This window comes from Acomys minous (assembly GCF_964271855.1).
Source record: "Acomys minous genome assembly, chromosome: 19".
NCBI classification, from domain to species: Eukaryota; Metazoa; Chordata; class Mammalia; order Rodentia; family Muridae; genus Acomys; species Acomys minous.
In genome coordinates this window covers 63,092,188-63,110,424 of record NC_140499.1, presented here as the reverse complement: position 1 = coordinate 63,110,424, position 18,237 = coordinate 63,092,188, and the positions used below count along the sequence as shown (strand labels likewise).

General features: G+C 46.4%; 1 protein-coding gene across 1 annotated transcript; it reads right to left on the bottom strand.

Moving 5' to 3' along the window:
* Positions 1-428: 428 nt before the first annotated feature.
* Positions 429-14,923, bottom strand: LOC311590269 (peptidoglycan recognition protein 3). Its single transcript, XM_084769166.1, has 9 exons — positions 14,596-14,923; positions 14,202-14,380; positions 11,752-11,861; positions 9,772-9,973; positions 7,470-7,588; positions 6,415-6,567; positions 4,893-5,091; positions 3,088-3,206; positions 429-2,399 (listed from the first exon to the last, which is right to left on the bottom strand). Exons 3-9 carry the CDS (start codon positions 11,798-11,800, stop codon positions 2,221-2,223), a joined length of 1,020 nt encoding a protein of 339 aa, XP_084625292.1. The 5' UTR covers positions 11,801-11,861; positions 14,202-14,380; positions 14,596-14,923; the 3' UTR covers positions 429-2,220.
* Between the last annotated feature and the right edge of the window lie 3,314 nt (positions 14,924-18,237).

The following is an 18,237-nucleotide window of genomic DNA, read 5'->3' as shown; positions in this document are numbered from 1 at the left end:
AGTCATCGGAGGCTGATGTTAATAAAAGTGACTGATGGGGAGCCAGGAAGAATTTCTCAATAAAAAGACACAGAAGAGGCAAAGTTCCTGCAATGGGCTGCCTCCGAGATGACCTTGAAGAAGAGGTTGCCAGCTGAGTGTTCTGCGTTTAGTTAAGACATATATTTAAAATCCTTAAAAAGAGGACGGTTTGGAGTAAACAGTAATCCAGACCGTGCAGGCCTGCCTCACGAGGCAGCCTCCGTGACAGCTGACGGAGATGGGGACTTTGTAATTCCCTTCCAAGGCAATGAGTCCTTGAGACCTGAAAATGGTGACTAATGAGAAGAGAAGGGACCTCTACTTTGGGCGATGGTAAGAAAAGTCAATAAATCAGTATTAATGTCTCAGTCCATTGTGTGCGTCTTAACAGAATGCTAGAGACTGGGTAATTCACAACGAACAAAGATTTATTTTGTGTAGTCTGAACTCTGTGAGGTTCAAAGTAAAGAAAGAGTCGCAAAACACTCTTGCTGTATCATTATGTGGCAGAGTGGAAAAACACAGAGAGTGGGGGGTGTCACACTCAGTTATAACACATTCATACTTACAGTAACGACATTAACTCATTAATCACCCCTAAAAGCCCCATCTCTCAACAACACTATTGCCTGTCAGGGACCGATTTTCTAATACATGGATGTCAAGGGGTACACTCAACCCGTACCAGGTGGCTCTGGGTGAGACTCTTTTCTTAGCATCTCATGACTACTACTATGATCACTTCCTGTATGGGAGGTGTTAAATTTACCTTTGCTGGGAAGTCCGTCCCCAGCCTCTGTCCACACAGGAAAAAAAAAAACTGCATGGTCAAGAGCCTTTGACAGAAAGGCCTGTGGAGTGTGCACTCTACCCCTACTGTGTAAATCAAGAGTTGTTGCTATGTCTCTCGAAGCCTGACCCAATAGACAACTCATTCCTTCTCCTGACTGCGTGCCTGGGATGCCCTGGGGGGGGGGGGGGAAATGACATTCTAACGACATCCAAAGGAAAGGGCCTGTGAAAAAGCAAAAACCCGAGTAAATATGAAGTTGTGAGGGCTCGTAAGAGACATGCAAACACTCTGAAAGCCAACGCACCACAGGATTAACCCACAGGGGAAGGTGTTCATGTGTCCTCCTCTCAAGCCCACCCTTTCTCCTTTCTCCATCCTCACCTTGATTCTGGGTTAGGCCCAAAAGCAAGAACCAGCCTGTACACATCTTTTGAACAGCAAGCGTGTGTTTGTGTGTGTGTGTGTGTGTGTGTGTGTGTTGGGGAAGGGGGCTGTCTCTGCTACAGTGATAAAGGGTTCTTCCCTCTGAGAAGAAGGAGCCAGCAGGGAGGGCTGGGAGCTACAAAACCCAAAGGCTCTGGGCCCTCTCTCAGCTCAGCATGGCCCAGCCAGGCACAGGCAGACCATAGAGAGTGGGGCAGCACCAATGAACATAGGTCTGCCTGGCTGGTCTTCAGGGTGCTCTGAGGACAAGGAACAGAAGACCGGAGATACAGAGTCTGTTACACACGAGTCCCCACAGCCAGCTCGAGCCTCTGGGAGGGGCCAGGGTAAACAGCCACCATCCTGCAGGGCTTTCTATGGATCAGTGATGAGCGAAGAGGACACATAGGAAGGGACTGGAATTGGCTCTTTTACACCTTTTTCCTGCAGCAAACATCTGTAGCATCCAGTGTGTCTACCTCAGCTCAACAGTTGATACGAGGTACGTAGTGACAAAGGAAATTCAGCGGCTGTGCTGGAAAAGCTGATAACACAGTCTCAAGCGAACAGACACGTCTGAAGACAACTGACCTCAGCCCTTAAACGCGAGGAGTGTTCAAATGTGTACAAGAAGGAAATGCACACAGGAAGGCTAGAGCTATGGGTGAGCACCGGGAGCCTCCAGACAGACCATGGGTGATTGCATACAAGGCAAGGGACAGGTAAGAAGGGAAAGAAAGCCTCCCCTGGATGAGCAGGTGAATCCCCTTGGGAGAGGAAGGTGAAGAGAGGAAGCCGTCCCCCGACTGAAGACTGTAAGTGCAAAGCTTGGGAGACCCTGGAGGCTATCAGGGAGACAGGCTGCTGTAACTCGTTGAAACTGTGAAGAGAGGGAGGTGCTGAGCCAAGATGGGGGTGGGGTGGGGGTGAGGACAGACATCCAGCAGGAGGAAGAGCATCCTCAGATGGGACTGGGGCCTCCCTCAGTGCTTGAAGTGAGGCCACGTCTTGATGATGTCGTACAATGCCTGTCCAGGGGAGAGGATGTCGGACACATCGCTGTGGCCCATTAGCAGGTAGTCGGGGGTCAGGTACCCCTTGGCCACGGCACACTGGATCAAATCCTGGGCTGCCTGCAGTGCGGCTTCATTTGGAGGCTTTTCTGCAAAAGGCATTTACCCATAGTCCTTATGGGCTCCAAACTGCTTGGCTATGGCAGTGACAAGTACCCAGCTCCCAGTCTCCCCCCCCCCCCAGCCATCTCCCACCCTATCCCGTCCCACAGTCGCCGAAGCCAACAGCTAGTTAGGCACAACGCATAAAACAAAACTATCGTGTTTCCTTATTCCATCTGAATGAAACGTCTTTAGAAAATTTAAAACTGCCCTGGAATTGAATGCTTAGCATGACACAGTTTTCTCAGTACGTGCGGAACAGACACAGTACTGGGTTTTCTTCTACTGTGTCACTGCAGGCAAGGATACGTCCCACCATTATTGCCATGGTTATTAAGAGAGGGCACACATTTCCCAAATGAGACATAAAGGTACCAAAGTTTTCAAGAACCCCCTCTTCCCTCCCCTTTTCTCCATATTTGTCGTGGGTGTGGATAAAAGATGAAATGCAGTTTTGGGTGCATGTGGAAGGATTGGGGGCAAATATTCTATTTGTGAGATGCTCCGAGGGGCACTCATTCTTTAATGAGAATTTTCCTTAAATCTGAAATGTTCTGCTGACGCTAGCTACCATGTACTTTCGGTGTCACAATGCTGCCCCCTTTGCCCTGTGCCTCCTGAGTATTCCACGTGACACTTCCTTAGGCAGAACTCCCCGCCCCCTTTATGCCTTACCTACAAAGTTTCCCATGAAGGCAATTCCTAAAGCGATGTCATTGTACCCATAGGTGTGGGAGCCTTCGACATGCCAGCCAACTCCTTCGTATACTCCGCCATCCTGGCCCACCAGAAAGCTAGGATTGGGTAAAGAAAAATAAGGAAGTCAGGCTGAGGAGCACGGTTTGCCTCTGTCACTCTGTTTATCACGTGCAGTCTAGGTGCCTCTTATGTGCCAATGTGCAGAAATAAAGGGCAAAAAAACCCACCTTCATCCCCAGCGCGTAATCTGACTCAGCCAAGATGATTGGACCACCTTGACTATGAGCAACGAAGCTCTCTGTTCCCCGGGCTTCAGTGGGCTGTACCATCCTTGGTCTCCTTCGCCATTTTCTTTCTCAGGTCATTTCCATCTCACCTAACCTTCCCTTAACTGCTGTGCTTTTCAGATTCCTGTGATTTCTCCTTAGGACCCAGCTGTCCTCTCAATCATCCACTGAGGACATTCACCCAGGCTAAACAATCATCCACTGAGGACATTCACCCAGGCTAAACAATCATCCACTGAGGACATTCACCCAGGCTAAACAATCATCCACTCCCACAGCTTCAATCATTATCTCTAAAATCCAACATGTCAAAAATAAAGCCAAACAGTCACCTTTTACACAGTCTGCATCCAGAAAGGGAAGCATCACCTCAGATCCCTTATTTTCCCTCTCAGAGCTCCATTCAGCCACCATCAGTTGTGTCTTTCACCTAGCTTTTAAATTCTCCCACTGCTCCCATCCACCTGCCCTTGTCCAACTCCAACTTGGGATACTATACCAGCACGCTGCCTAGAGTTCTGCCTCCTCCCAACCCACTCTTAAAATCATAACCAGGAAGCTAGAGAGATCGCTTCACCGTTGAGAGCACTTGATGCTCTTGCACGGAACAAAGGCTTGGTTTCCAGCACCCGTATAGCAGCTTATAAGCATCTGTAACTCACTACAGGGGATCCAAGGCCCTCTTCTGTTCTCTGCAGGTGCCATATATGCCTGCAGCATATGTGTGTGTGTACACACACACACACACACACACACACACACACACACACACACACACACACACGCACAGACAAACCTCTCATATACATAAAATTAAATACTGGTTTGTTTTTTTTTTAACTTTTAAGGGGGTATGGCTTTCTACACTCTCAGTTCCCCTTCACACAAACTAAGTTTTCATCAGTTTTACTTACAAAATCTCCATAGCATTCCAGCTCCTGCATCCCCTACCCTTCTCTTGTAAACTCACTTTTAGGTTTGAGCAGGACTCATATATAAATTTATATAAGTAATTATATAACAATTATAAATTTATATAATAATATAATATATTTAATATGATACTGGCATGAAGGGAACCAGAAGAGAATATTGGATCTCACTTCCTGTCTTCAAACAGAAAATATTGTCCCTACTGTAGACATTAGACAAAAGAGCCCAGAATGGTTAAAATCTCTGTGTGGTGAGTAACAGAAGAGTAACAAGATTCCAGCCTCACAGAGAAGAAGCTGGAGATAGCCAAGACCTTAACCCTTCTTGTTGGAACTGGAAACCTAAGAAGACACACCCTACTCTGGCCCTGCTTGGGGATTCATACATTACTTTTCTCACTGTCTCTTGTGCCTTATTTTTAGTCTTCCCAATTACACTGGAGAACACGCCTGACAGTCCAGAGTCTTGCAAGAATAAAGCACAGCATCTGTGTAAAACACCTGAGCTCCCCCAGTTTTGCTCTTCACGGCCCTGGAGACAGGGAGGTCGTTTCCCACTTACTGGTATGCAATGTCACAGAAATCTTGCTTGTCTATGTGAAAAGACTGTGTGTCTCTGACGCGAACCAAGCAGTCGGCGGACTGGTTGCAGCTTTCCCCAGCAGTGTGGATGATGATGACAAACTTGGCTGGAAGGCTCATTTGAGAGCAGTGTGTCTCTCTGGCTTCCCAAGCGGACCGTGGGACGATATCGGGGCATGCTGCAGCAAAGTAAAAAACCGAGGGGACGAGAATTTGCTTTGCACTCTCATGAAACCGACATACAATCAATCAGAGGCCAGTTCACACCAGTCTCTCACCAGTGTCTTGCAAGTATGAACACAGTCTAATGTGAACTTGGCAGTAGACGCCTGTAAAGGACAGGAACATAGATCAGGACACTGGAGCAAATAAAAAGCATGGGATTTACTGACATAGGAGCCAATAGGAAAGCAGAAAGGAACAGGTTAGTGAGACAGAGGCGAGCCTGTAGTCTTCAAACCACAGGGCACCTACATGCTTATATGTGTGCCACATAATAAGGTGGACCTGTGCAAACTCAGCCCACTCTTTAAACCAATAAAGTTCATGTGGAAATAATATGGAGTCTACCAAGAACTTACAATGTTACAGAAATATCATTATTGAGGATAGTACCAGCCAAAAACAAGATGATTTTTATTTAGAGATTTATAATCTTAAAAACAAAATTTTAAATATCAGTGGATCTGAGGGAGGGGAGCTGTTTACTGGGTGTGTGCATTAATTTTTATTGGTTTTAATTTACTGATATTTTTTTCCCAATCTAGCACACCATTTTCATTATTTGGTTTCTTAGAATTCTAATATCAGTACTGCCTGTAAATTTCAATTTCCTAAGCACCATGGCCATGGAAAAGGTTGGCTTGACTTGGAAAAGCGTGTGTGTGTGTGTGTGTGTGTGTGTGTGTGTGTGTGTGTGTGTGTGTATGTATGTGTATGTATGTGTGTGTGTGTGTGTGTGTGTGTGTGTTTCCACACTATGTAAATGTGTCCACTCAGTTTCCACACATTGCTTTCCTCTCTCTTATCCATGCTATCTAGCACACTGCATTTATTGCTTGCTCATGTTCTGACTTTCCTCACTGAAGTGTGAGTTCCCTGATGGCAGGAGATTCATATGTATTTTTTTCCTCATAGATATATGATAAATTTAAAGATTTCATGCTTCTTGTAGACTCAGGAAAAATATGATTATACATTTATTTGTGGCAAGAATGGGTCTGTGATGATAACATTTTGGTGAGATGGAGAGGAGAGAGAAAACGAGTCTCCTTAACTTCTTCAGTTAGCAGGGATGCCATTCAACAGTGGAGCACTTGTCTAGCTAGTGTGTTCAAGCTCTGACTAAGTCTTAAGTGATCAAATAATAATACCTTTCCCAATTTCATAGTTCTGGCATAGGCTCTTAATCCAAGAAACCTTTGAGCGCCCAACAGGAGAACATTTCTCAAATGTAGTTGGAAGGCAACACAATGGTAGGCATATTGAGTTGAGGGTCTTACCTTTTTTGGGTATCTCTGAATGCTGAGGAACCAAGCAGGTCTCTTCTTTTAAGAGAAATGGCTGGATGTACCTGGGTGACAGGTAGCCCTGCTGAGTGGCGAGTGAAATCAAGTCCTCGGCAGCTGATAAAGCATCAGGACTGGGGCTGCTGCCTTCAGGAGAATAATATGAAGTAAAAAACAGTTAGTAAGGAACTCCAGCCTGAGTGACCGGTACACAGGAAAAGACAGGCAGAAGGCCTGAGAGGTAGGAACTATTTGGTCAGAACTCTAAGCGACCACTTAGGAACCTCCTCTAAGGGCCACAATTAGGCTATTCGTTCTGGGTTCGGACAGAAGGGAAAGAACCAGCTGAAAGACACGTGGGGAGAGACGGACGTGCTTGACCAAGTCAGGTGAACCCAACCAGATGAGAAAGGGTGGCGGTGTTTATTGAGCAAGTGCAAGGACCAGGCATGCCTTAAACCCCTTTATATCGATTAACTCGTATGATTCTCGCTGAACCTCCCTATTAAAATCCCTAGTAAAGAGTGGCTTGTCCTGGTGGATATCTCTTCCTGACCTATTACCCTGCAGCACATCCTCCCCTCTGGTCTCTGCTCTGCTTTCCTTGGGAGTGGAGCCGTGGAGGTAGCGGGCGGGAGGCCATTAACTACTTCAATTCCTTTTCTTTGCTTACTGACCTCTTTTTGTCTCTACCAACAAAAGTTACCGGAAGAAAGAAATAACCCATGCTCTCTGCCTGTGGCAACTGAAATATCAGTGGCAGACGACTTTAGATTCCACTGGCCGTAACTATTGCAGCTGTAGCCGTATACAAACAAGTATAGAGCATGAACGAGGAGAAAAAAAAAAGAGCTCTGTGCCATAGAGTGCAACAGCAGAAGGGGGTTTCCAGAAACAGTGGTTATCAGGGACGGCAAAATACAACGGAGGCTAAAAAACTAGGAGCATTGAGAAAAGGAGGAGGAGGAAGGGTGTAGAACACATTCCGAGTCTGGAGGGAGGAGGAAGGGTGCAGAACGCGTTCCGAGTCTGGAGGGAAGCACTATTACCTATCTTACTACCAAAGAAGGCAATGCCCAGAGAAACATTCCTGTAGCCTTGAGCATGGGAGCCTTGGACACGCCAACCGACACCTTCATATACTTTGCCATCATCCCCAACCAGGAAGCTGCCAAACAAAGATATAGATTTAGTGGTAAATCTCCGTACCAAGAAAATTCACTTTCCCAACATGATCCTAGAGGCTCGTGGAAAAAAAAAATGAAGTTCCAATAACGCAGCAATGGGAACAAAATAGAGTGACTGTTTTAGATTTCCTAAAGAAATAGGAATATATTTCAATTTTGGTTTTGACTTGGATCTTGACTTGTTCTCCAGGCTCTCACTTATTAAAGAAAGAAAGAAAGAAAAGAAAGAAAGAAAGAAAGAAAGAAAGAAAGAAAGAAAGAAAGAAAGAACTCACTTCAAAGTGGAATTTGAATGTGTGACTCGCCAGGACCTGAGGACAATTAGTTGCATCTTTTTGAGGGCCTGCTTGGTAATTCATTATGTTTTTGTTGTTGCTGCTGCTATTTGGGATGGGCAGGCATCGAAACCTGATTTGTTCCTGTTACCAAGGCTAGCTTGAAACTTAATGGAGTCATGGACCACTACACCCAGCGAATTCATCTTGGTTTTGTTTTTAGCTATCGGACCAAGCACTTGAGCATTCTTTAAAACAATTAAAGACAATTCAAGAGTTTCCTAAAACTGACTCTTCACAGACTCCTGTAGGTCACAGAAATTTTGTTTGCTTCATCTTATTGTTTATTTTTTAAATCACATCTATATTCTTTTAATCTACTCCCTTCCTTTATCTCTGTCCATCCTGCTGTTCTCTACCTTCCAATCCATCTTGGAAATGGCCTTTCATAACCCTTGCTAGAGTCCAGCCTTTTACTAGACTGTGAATTCCAGAGCAAACTGAACACGGAAAGAACACTTTCCAAGGTTAAGTAGGCCTGCCAGGACGGAGGCTCTTTCACCTGACCCAGAGAACCAGATGGCACCTGAAGCGTGGCCATCACTTCTCTGCTCTTTGGTGGTTCCAGCAGGCTCCACGGTCACTTCTGCAGAGCCCGTGATTACTTCGATGTGAACGCTCCCTCACAGAACCACACTGTCAAAAGGTGGCTTACACTGCCACTGCAGAAACCTGATTTTTAAAGGCAGAGCAGTTGAAACCACCTACAGAAACCATGATTGAAGTGCGCAGCACTTCAGCAGCAACCGTGGAACAATGTGGAACAGGGACTGGCAGGTGCACTGTAGTTAACGAAGTCAACGAGACTCCCACCAAGGGCTGACCAGAAGTCAACGCGACTCCCACCAAGGGCTGGGCTGAGCAGAGGTCCCCGGCAACATGCAGTTTTAGGTGGTGCAGCCAGTCGCCAGCTGGTCTTACTTATCTGGCTTTAAAGCTGAAAATATATGAAAGCACAGACTATCCTTTGCAAAATGGAGACTTCAGAAGTTATTTCTATTTGTCTTTTAAATCCACCACTACCCCTACTCTCCTTCTTTATATAATGGTGAGCTTCCTGGTTCTTGAGGCTAATCCAAAAAACAAACAAACAAACAAAAACAACCTTGGGGCTTTGAGTAGAACTCTCAAGGTAGACGCTCACTGCAGGATAAGAGAGCTACTTGTGCCTTGCGCTCACTTTAGCATGGGCTCTCTTTTCTACCGTTCCCCATGCCCACTCATCCCCTGGTGACACCTAGTGGTCATCCAGGGTAGTAAACGGGAAAATGCTTCATGGCTATGAGAGCTGCCTGGAAGGGAAGGAGAGAGTGTGTGCTGCATCAACGTGCAGCCTTGCCACAACTCTGAGCGAGCCCACTCCCCCTTGGTACATGCTACTGTAACCAAGTTCTTTGGTTTCCATAGACTGCGACACTCTCATTTAGGTAATAAAGGTGGCAACCTTCCTTTTCCCCACTGCTCCTAGTTGGGCAAAAGCAATGAAGACCTTTGTGATCTGTCATTGGGGTGGGGGGTGGGGGGAGGGGGCTTTCCAAAGGTGGCAGCAGTTGTTACACAACCTTCTCTGTGTCCTTCATGAGCTCTCCTGAATACTCAGAGCTGTTCCTCCTAATGACTTCTGGGTGATCATGATGATGATGATGATGATGATGATGATGATGATGATGATGATGATGATGTAGCCCTTTTTTTCTAACACCCTTCAGTCATAATAAACACAACACAACACAACACAACACAACACAAGTGAAGCCTCCCAAAATGGGAAACGTGGAAAAGGAATAACACCGAGAGAGTGGGGTTTGGAGACCTGACCATCCTCTTACTTGAAGGCCACATCACACCAGCCTTTGTTGTAGGCAGAATGAGACTGTAAGACCCGCACCATCTGGCTGCAGGTGATCTGATCTTGGCACTCCATCCTGGTAAGCTGCTCTATTATGAGGTAGGGCACAGGCAGGCTCAGCGGGACTTTGCAGGTGAGTGAACTTGCTCCCCACTCCTTTCGGGAAACTATGGAAGGACCACCTGTAAGAAAGACTACAGATCAGCAAGTAACAGGCCCTACCCAAGACACCAGCTCCCCCACCATAGCATACGTAAGCCCTGGAAGGAGCTTCCTCACTCCAAACGACCCATTCTCATCTCTGTGGCCTGGGCACAGTCGACATCCAAATCTGTACTCAGCCCTGCTAAGTTGCCTGGTTACAGGCGCGACTGCTGAAGTTGGAAACCTATTCATCTATCCAAGAATGGGGCACGAACAATAAGGGATAAAGGGACCTGAGAACGAGCCTAGAGAAAATGATCCTTATTAAATTGTCGACACGTGGGGTTTCTGAAGACAGTCAGAGTGATGCATATATTTCTGCCTCGAGAACCAGCATATGCTTCATAAATCTATTATGGTGGGCACCATTATTTTGTATGTGGCCCTATCATGTGTACCCATGACTCTGTTGGTAGGTATGCAGGTGCCCCAGGGAAAGCAACGTTGCTCTAACTTGGGGCAAGGGAAGGCTTCAGCAAGTGTGGGTTTAATGGAGGTAGATGTAAATGCAGGAGGCCTCACCAGAGCAGGAGACTGGGACAAGCAAACCCACAGGACCCTCAGAGACAAAGAATAGCCATCAGCCAGTGAGTAGACAGATGCAAAGTAGAGCCAGGCAACTGACTGAGGGCCAGTTCCAACTCACTGTCACATCTGGGCAGATCACTTCCCCCATCAGGCTTTAGTGTCCTCACACACGGGATGAAAAGATGAACTACGCACTCTCTGATCTGTCAGTGTCCCCAACACTAACTTCATGCAACCCAGTAACATGGCTACCTAAGAGTAGAAGGCAGAGACATAGCTAAGTTGTGGCGGACAGTGTGGAAATACACTCAGCATTTAAGAATTGCCAAACTCAAGCCCACTTAATTCAACAGAATTTACATATATTTACTCTGTGTCTAATAACTTTACAAAACGAGAAAGCATGTCATGATGTTGTAAAGGCAGCCCTGCACTGACATAATTGGTTGTTTATTTATGAATGTAAACTCTGAGCTGGGTTTAGCTGTGATGGTGATGATGATGGTGATGGTGATGGCAATTCGAGCTATAAATTTCCTAATATTCATTATTTGAACAATGTGCTAAACCTTTATAGTCAACTTGACTAGACTTAGAATCACTGAAGAGACAAGTCTCTAGACATGACCACAAGGAAGTAACTAGATTAGGCTAGTTAAACTGGGAACAGATGCCCTTCATTTAGGCAGCACTTTCCATGAGCTGGGGTACCAGACTGAGCAAGAGGAAGCTGAGCACCAGCATTCACTGCTTTCTGCATTACAGCTGTAGAAACAAGGTGACCAAATGCCTTACATTCCTGCCATCATGTCTTCCCACCATTATGGTATACATACATGCATCTATCTGTATATACGTACATACAGACACACACACACACACACACACACATCATAGAACTGCAAGACAAAATAAACCATTTTTTTCAAATATTTTGTCACAGAAAAGTAATAAATACAATATCTAATTGAATCATCAATAACAATTCTTTGAAGTGGCTGATATCTTTATAGCATGAAATCAAATAAGACTCATGGACTAACTTATGGAAGATCACAACAGGTGGCAGGACACTTATGGAAGATGTCAATTCCAGAGCAGTTCAGCACGTGGCAGAGCTATACATGCTCTCGCAAAGACAATACTGGGAGCATTTCTTTTATTCCACACAAGAACAATTGTGTGTCATTCAGCAAACACACACCAGACAAGAGGAAAGAAAACTTACCACATGCCAGTAGACCCAGAGCAGAGAAGACCAGAAGCTGAGGCAGCATCTTCGAGTGGTCCCAGGACACCGACACAGAGTCTAATCAGCAGTCCTGGAGGGCACTGGCACTGCAGAACACTGACAGTTAAAATGGCTGTGCTAACTGCAGGGCACCCTGTCTGTTCCCCTATACTTAGTGTGCCTGCGGAGGGCCGGCGTCTGGCTCGGACTTCTCAGAGCCACCTGCACACGTGAGTTGCTTCATAGAGGTGAGGAGCCTAACGTCTGTGTCTAGCAGACCCTCTGCACAGCTACGTTCTACAGGCCCAGGAGATGCCTGCTCCTTGCAGTGGATGTGGCTGATCCTGAGCCTCCCACATCGAACAAATGAAACCATTTCTAAAGCTCTTTAATGGCAGTCATAACGACCCAGAATAGATATTTCCATTTCTATTGCTGTAGCTTTATATTTGGCACCTACAAAAATCCCTGTAAGGGCTGGACGTGGTGGCGCACGCCTTTAATCCCAGCACCCGGGAGGCAGAGGCAGACGGATCGCTGTGAGTTCGAGGCCAGCCTGGTCTACAAAGAGAGTCCAGGGCATCCAAGGCTACACAGAGAAATCCTGTCTCGAAAAACCAAAAAAAAAAAAAAAAATCCCTGTAAGACAATTATCCTGAAGGCCATTCCTTTTTCCAGAGGAGAATATTTAGACTCAGAAGTGCTGAATGACAAGTAGAGGCAGGTAGGGGCTCCACAATTTGCAGCACTGGACAATCAGAAGTATGGAAGGTCACAGGGTTAAGTTCCCTATTCTAAAATCACTGAGAAGTTATCAGTCGGCCTCTACTCTAACATCAAGAGAACAGCCATCTGTTTCCACTCATTATTCACATTCTGGGGTCCAAATATTGTGTGGGAGACTCTTTAGACACTACACTAAGCCTCACCTAAGCTCACCTGTGCGAGCATTACGTCAAAATATCAAAAGTTCCCAAATGAGTAGGAACAGAGACTACCCCTCCAGGACTGACCTGTCAGACTTCTGGGCCTCCACTGAAAACCCCAATTCTGACTTTCTTTCTTTTTTTTTATTTTATTAATTTATTCATATTACATCTCAATGGTTATCCCACCCCTAGTATCCTCCGATTCCTCCCTCCCTCCTATTTTCCCCTTACTCCCCTCCCCTATGACTATGATTGAGAGGGGACCTCCGCCCCCTGTATATGCTCATAGGATATCAAGTCTCTTCTTGGTAGCCTGCTATCCTTCCTCTGAGTGCCACCAGGTCTCCCCCTCCAGGGGACGTGGTCAGATATGGGGCACCAGAGTTCGTGTGAAAGTCAGACCCCACTCTCCACTCAACTGTCCTATTGGGACTCTCGGTGAGAGAAGCATAGGAGAATGAGGAAACAGAAGGATCCAGAGGGTCCTAGAAACCTATAAGAAGAACATTATGATGGGTGGATCTGGGCCCAGGGGTCCTGCGCAAACTATAGCCCCAGCCAAGGACAACACGTGCAGTAAACTTCAAACCCCTACCCAGATCTAGCCAATGGACAGGATGCCTTTGTTTCTCTTGGCAGAGATTCTCAACGCGGGACTAAGGGAAAGGTACAGGGTTACTTTGATGCTCCCCAGATCCAAGAGCCATGTCTGCCTTTGCAGGCAGAAATGAGCCTTTTACTCATGTTAGATGTGAAAGGCCCACTCTCTTTGTTGCCAACCAAATCATCAGGTTCCTCCAGCTGAAGGAAAGTAGCATAGACATCGCCCTGCACTGTTTTGATACTACAGTTGATACGTCCAGATGGAAACTTGTTATTTATTTATCTATTTATTATGTATACAGTGCTCTGCCTGCATGGACACTTGCATGCTCTATCACATTACAGATAGTTGTGGGTGCTGGGAATTGAACTCAGGACCTCTGAAAGAGCACTCAGTGCTCTTAGCCTCTAAGCCATCTCTCCAGCCCCTAGATGGAAACTTTTAACATTACCACTTAAGGATTTAACATATGAAGGCTTCTAGAACAACACACACACACACACAGACACACATAACACACACATAACACACACACCCAACACCAACAAAACAAAGCAAACAACAACAGAACAAAACAAAAAACACCAAATAACACACAAGACCCATTCATTCAGAAAGCTTTCCTCCAGCCACACGCCCCGCAAAATGAGCCCATTACAGCAGGGCAGACACCTCATATGTATGTGAGGAAAATCCACCCTCTTCATTAGTCAAATTAAAGGCAAGAACCAACTTGCCCACGACAGAACCTCTGTCAGCTGCCTCCCAGAAAAGAATCTGCCTCCTGGAAACTACTGGAAAACACTGTTAGTCCTGACTAGCACGAAGCTTGGATCCTCGTCATGTGACTTTTCTGCTTCCCTAGCCATTAGTAGTGATGTCACAGCCATAACCTCGACCTTGTCATACCATACCTCTAAACTCTGAGGGATGGAAACAGGCCTGATCTTGCAGATCACTAAGCTGATGGCCTCTGTCCCTTCTCCTGGACTGCAGGCAGAGAGCTGGCAGGATGGGCTGAAGCCTGGGTCACACTGCTGTGCATCCTTTATACACAAAGTCAACGGCAGGCAACGCTTCAAGGCTTGAAAGACTGGGAAGAAATTGTGTAGAGCTAAATCCAAAACTAATAGCCTCTGCAAGAAGATAAAGGAGTGCTAGTTCCTGATTTATCTAGAAAAAGACGGAAAGAAAACTTTCCTGCTTGGAGGACAGCTTAAATGAGAGAGATAAGGAGAGTTTCCTCCACTGTGCTTCCTGAGGGAAGTCTAGCTTCTTAAGGAAAGAGGGCATCTGGAGAACACTCACATTCGGAAATTCCTGAGGACCTTGTGCTGTCCCAGCCCAGCAGGGCAGCGTGAAGCCACTTCTCCCTTTGTTGGTTGCTGCTTTCTTCTTCAGTCTGGTCCTCCAGTCCCTGCCCTTTTCCCAGCAGTGTCTCCTCCTTCAGCCTTTGCTTTCTGTAGCTCTGGAAGGCACGCCCTCCCTGGGAGTACAGCACTCAGGCTCCAGCTTCCCAAAGAGAAGCTCTCACAGAGAGGTCCCCCTAACAGAAGACAGGCAGGAGGCTGAGGCTCATTGCTGCCTCTAAGCACCTAGAGGAACTAAAATGAAACAAAACCGAGGCTGATCTCACCTGGGGAGAACCCCGTGAATAAACTCAGGTTCCTCCTCCCTGGGCAGGACCCATATTGCCACATCCTTTATAGTGTCTACTCAATAGCATCCCTCAGTAAGCCCTGGCAACCCGGGCCTGGCACACGCCAGGAAAACTGGGTTTAAGGACCATTGATTGCTAGCTAGACAGAGAACAGTTCTCAAAGGCATCTTCTAGATGTAGAGATGGAAACAGAAAGCTTTGGAGAGTTCGGTTAGTGTCCTGGGACTAAGATCAGGTCCTAATTTGATCAAATGCATGTCCTGTTTTGCTTTGCTTTCTTTATGCTTACAAGTGTCCTCTCCTGTGACCACAACACAGCATCACAAACACATCCAGACAGTGGCACCAAATTATGCACCAGCATAGATGAACCCTTAACAACAACAACATCAACATCATCAAGTGCCTCTTTAAAAGAAGCCCTCCCTCGGGTGCCCTGAAGTTATAGACCTTGTACTTGGAAGGCAATAGTTTTCCTCAGTTTTGGACACGTCCACAAAAAGGAAACACACACCCTTCAACCTTGCAGCTACGCCATTGGTTAAGGAATATATCATTTGCAGATGACTTTCACACACATCACCAGGTGTCGCTATGGCATGCTGTTATCTACGGTGTAATGGCTCTGAGTTCTACCTGCATGAGGGAACCTGGAAAAACTGTGTTCACATCTGGTGACATAGAAGGAGCCTGAAGTCTGGAGAAGGCTTGCCCCGCCATAATACTTGAAAGACCTGAAGTCAGATACACGACCGCGAAGGCCTCACCATGGCACTGAACTCACACGCTATGTGATGTCAGACCCTCTCAGTCTTATTCACTCCTCTGGGCCTGTTTCCCTCAGCAGCCAGGTGGCAACGACAATATTTACACAGTTGTCATGAAGTTCCATGATTTCTGAAGGCAGGTGCTCACAGAGAGGGCTCCACAGAGGCTGTTTAGCCCATGGCAGGGGCTTCTGTGGGATGCTGCCTCTGTGGCTGTAACCCTGCTGACAGCAATCCCAGATATGCTTCCTTCTGCCTTTCATCCAGCCCAGCACTGACTTGCCTGAGGAATTTGGAGGCTCTTGGACGGTGTGGGGGGAGGGGGGGACACATCCAGTCAAAACAGCTATTTCCCACGACTCAACTTTCACCCATTTAACACACACTTAGTGAGAAACTGCTGCCCAGGAGGAGCTGGATGTTCAGTAATGGAAAACAGGTGAGTTTTCTGAGTCTGCAGTTTGGTCAGCTGGGATGTGTGTGTGTGTGTGGTGCTGAGTTACTGCAATCTCAGTCCCTTGTCTCGTTAGCATTTTCAGAGTGCTGGTACCTGAATGCTGCCCTTATTTCTCATGCGTTTACTATAACACTTTGTTAGAGGAAGTTTCTCTAGCGTTTTTGTTTGTTTGTGTGTGTGTGTGTGTGTGTGTGTGTGTTTTTTCAGTTATATTCCTTTCGTAGGAAAGGCAGAACAGGATTTTCCTCCTTGTTGACCTCCAGGTTTTTAATTAAAGAAGTGGATTTAAGTGGTTTCCTAGTGTTTTGCTAATGTGCCCAGTTTTGGGGTTTTGTGTCATCCTAAAGCAACAGACCTAAAGTTAATGAGCCTAGACTCGCTGAGGTTATTAGTATTGATTTGAGACTTATCCTTTAGAAATAGGTGTTGAAACTCTCTGTCTAGACAACACAGATCTCCCAACACTTTTTAAAATACAACTTGAGAAATATTTGGCAGCCTTTCCCCACAGTTCTCGACCTGTGAGCTGTGACTCCTTTGGCAGACCTCTATCTCCAAAAGGATTTACATTACGATTCATGGCAGTAGCGAAGTTACAGTTATGAAGTAGCAATGGAAATAATTCTATGGTGGGGGGGGTGTGGTCACGACAGTGAGAGGAGCTGAGTCAAAGGGTCGCAGGGTTAGGAAGGTAGAAAACCATGATAAGACCCCATTGCTCCCCAATGCATAAAATGTCTCAGCTTCTGTGTCAACTGGTGCACTCCTAAAGTCATCCATTCCTCACAGAAATGCTGAGTGCTTTTACAGTTGTCAACTTAAACCAGTCAATTAAGGTAAGAAGTAAACCTTCTACAAACAAAGTTTTAAAACATATTTCATGGAGTTTTTCAGTTTAGTAGTAGTAGTAGTAGTAGTAGTTGTTGTTGTTGTTGTTGTTGTTGTTGTCTCTCTTACGAGATCAATGGATTTTTTAAATTTATTCACTTTACATCCCAATTGTAGCCTCTCCCTTCCTCTCCTCCCGCTCCCACTGTCCTCCCTTTTCCCTCCTCCCCTCTCTCCTATTCCTCAGAAAAGGGGAGTCCTCTCTATCCACCCACCCCAGCCCGTCGCATCAGTACTGAGCAAGTCCTCCTTCCCTGTGGCCTGATGAGGCAGCCCCGCCCAGAGAGAGTGATCAGAAAGCAGACAACAGAGTCCATGACACAGACAGCCCCCGCTCCCCTAACCAGGACACCACATAAAGTCTGAGCTGCCCATCAGCTACATCTGTGAGGGGGCCTACATCCAGTCTATGTGTGGTCCTTGCTTGGTGCTTCAGTCTCTGCAAGCCACTGTGGACCCTGGTTAGTTGGCTCTGGTGGTCGTCTTGTGGAGCTCCTCTCACCTCCAGGTCCTTCTGTCCTTCCCCCACTTTTCCACAAGATGCCCTACACTTTGCCCAATGTTTGACTGTGATTCTCAGCATCTGTTTTGAGCCACTGCTGGGTGGGGCCTCTCAGAGGACAGCTATGGTAGGTTCCAGTCTGTGAGCACAGCAGAATGTCATTAGTAGTGTCGAGAGTTGGTTCTTTAGAACACTGTGATGGGTGGATCTGGGCCCAGAGGTCCTGCTCGATCTAAGGCACCAACCAAGGATAATACGTGCAGTCATCATCAAACCCCTACTCAGATCTAGCCAAGGGCAGGACATTCTCCACAGTTGAGTGGAGACTAAGGACTGACTTTCACACAAACTCTGGTGCCCCATATTTGGCCATGTCCCTTGATAAGGAGGCCCGATGGAACTCGGAGGAAGAATAGCAGACTAGCAAGAAGAAACTTGATACCCTAGCATCATATTCAAGGGGGAGGAGGTACCCCTTAGCCACAGTCATAGGGAAGGGGAAGGGGTGAAAGCAGGAGGGAGGGAGGAATGGGAGGATGCCCGGGATGGGATAGCAATTGAGATGTAGTATGAGTGATTTAATTTTTCAATTAAAAAAAAGAGTTGGTTCTTTGCCATGAATTAGGTCTCAGGTTGGGCCAGGCATTGGTTGGACAGTCTCTCAATTCTGTTCTAT

What these genes read in the sequence shown, in the direction of transcription:
- LOC311590269 (XM_084769166.1), bottom strand. Translation starts at nt 11,800, where the DNA reads ATGCTGCCTCAGCTTCTGGTCTTCTCTGCTCTGGGTCTACTGGCATGT. An exon ending in TCTGGGTCTACTGGCATGTG is followed by an intron (nt 9,974 to 11,751) that starts GTAAGTTTTCTT and finishes TCTTTCTTACAG; the next exon opens with GTGGTCCTTCCATAGTTTCC. An exon ending in CTTCATGGGAAACTTTGTAG is followed by an intron (nt 2,400 to 3,087) that starts GTAAGGCATAAA and finishes TGCCTTTTGCAG; the next exon opens with AAAAGCCTCCAAATGAAGCC.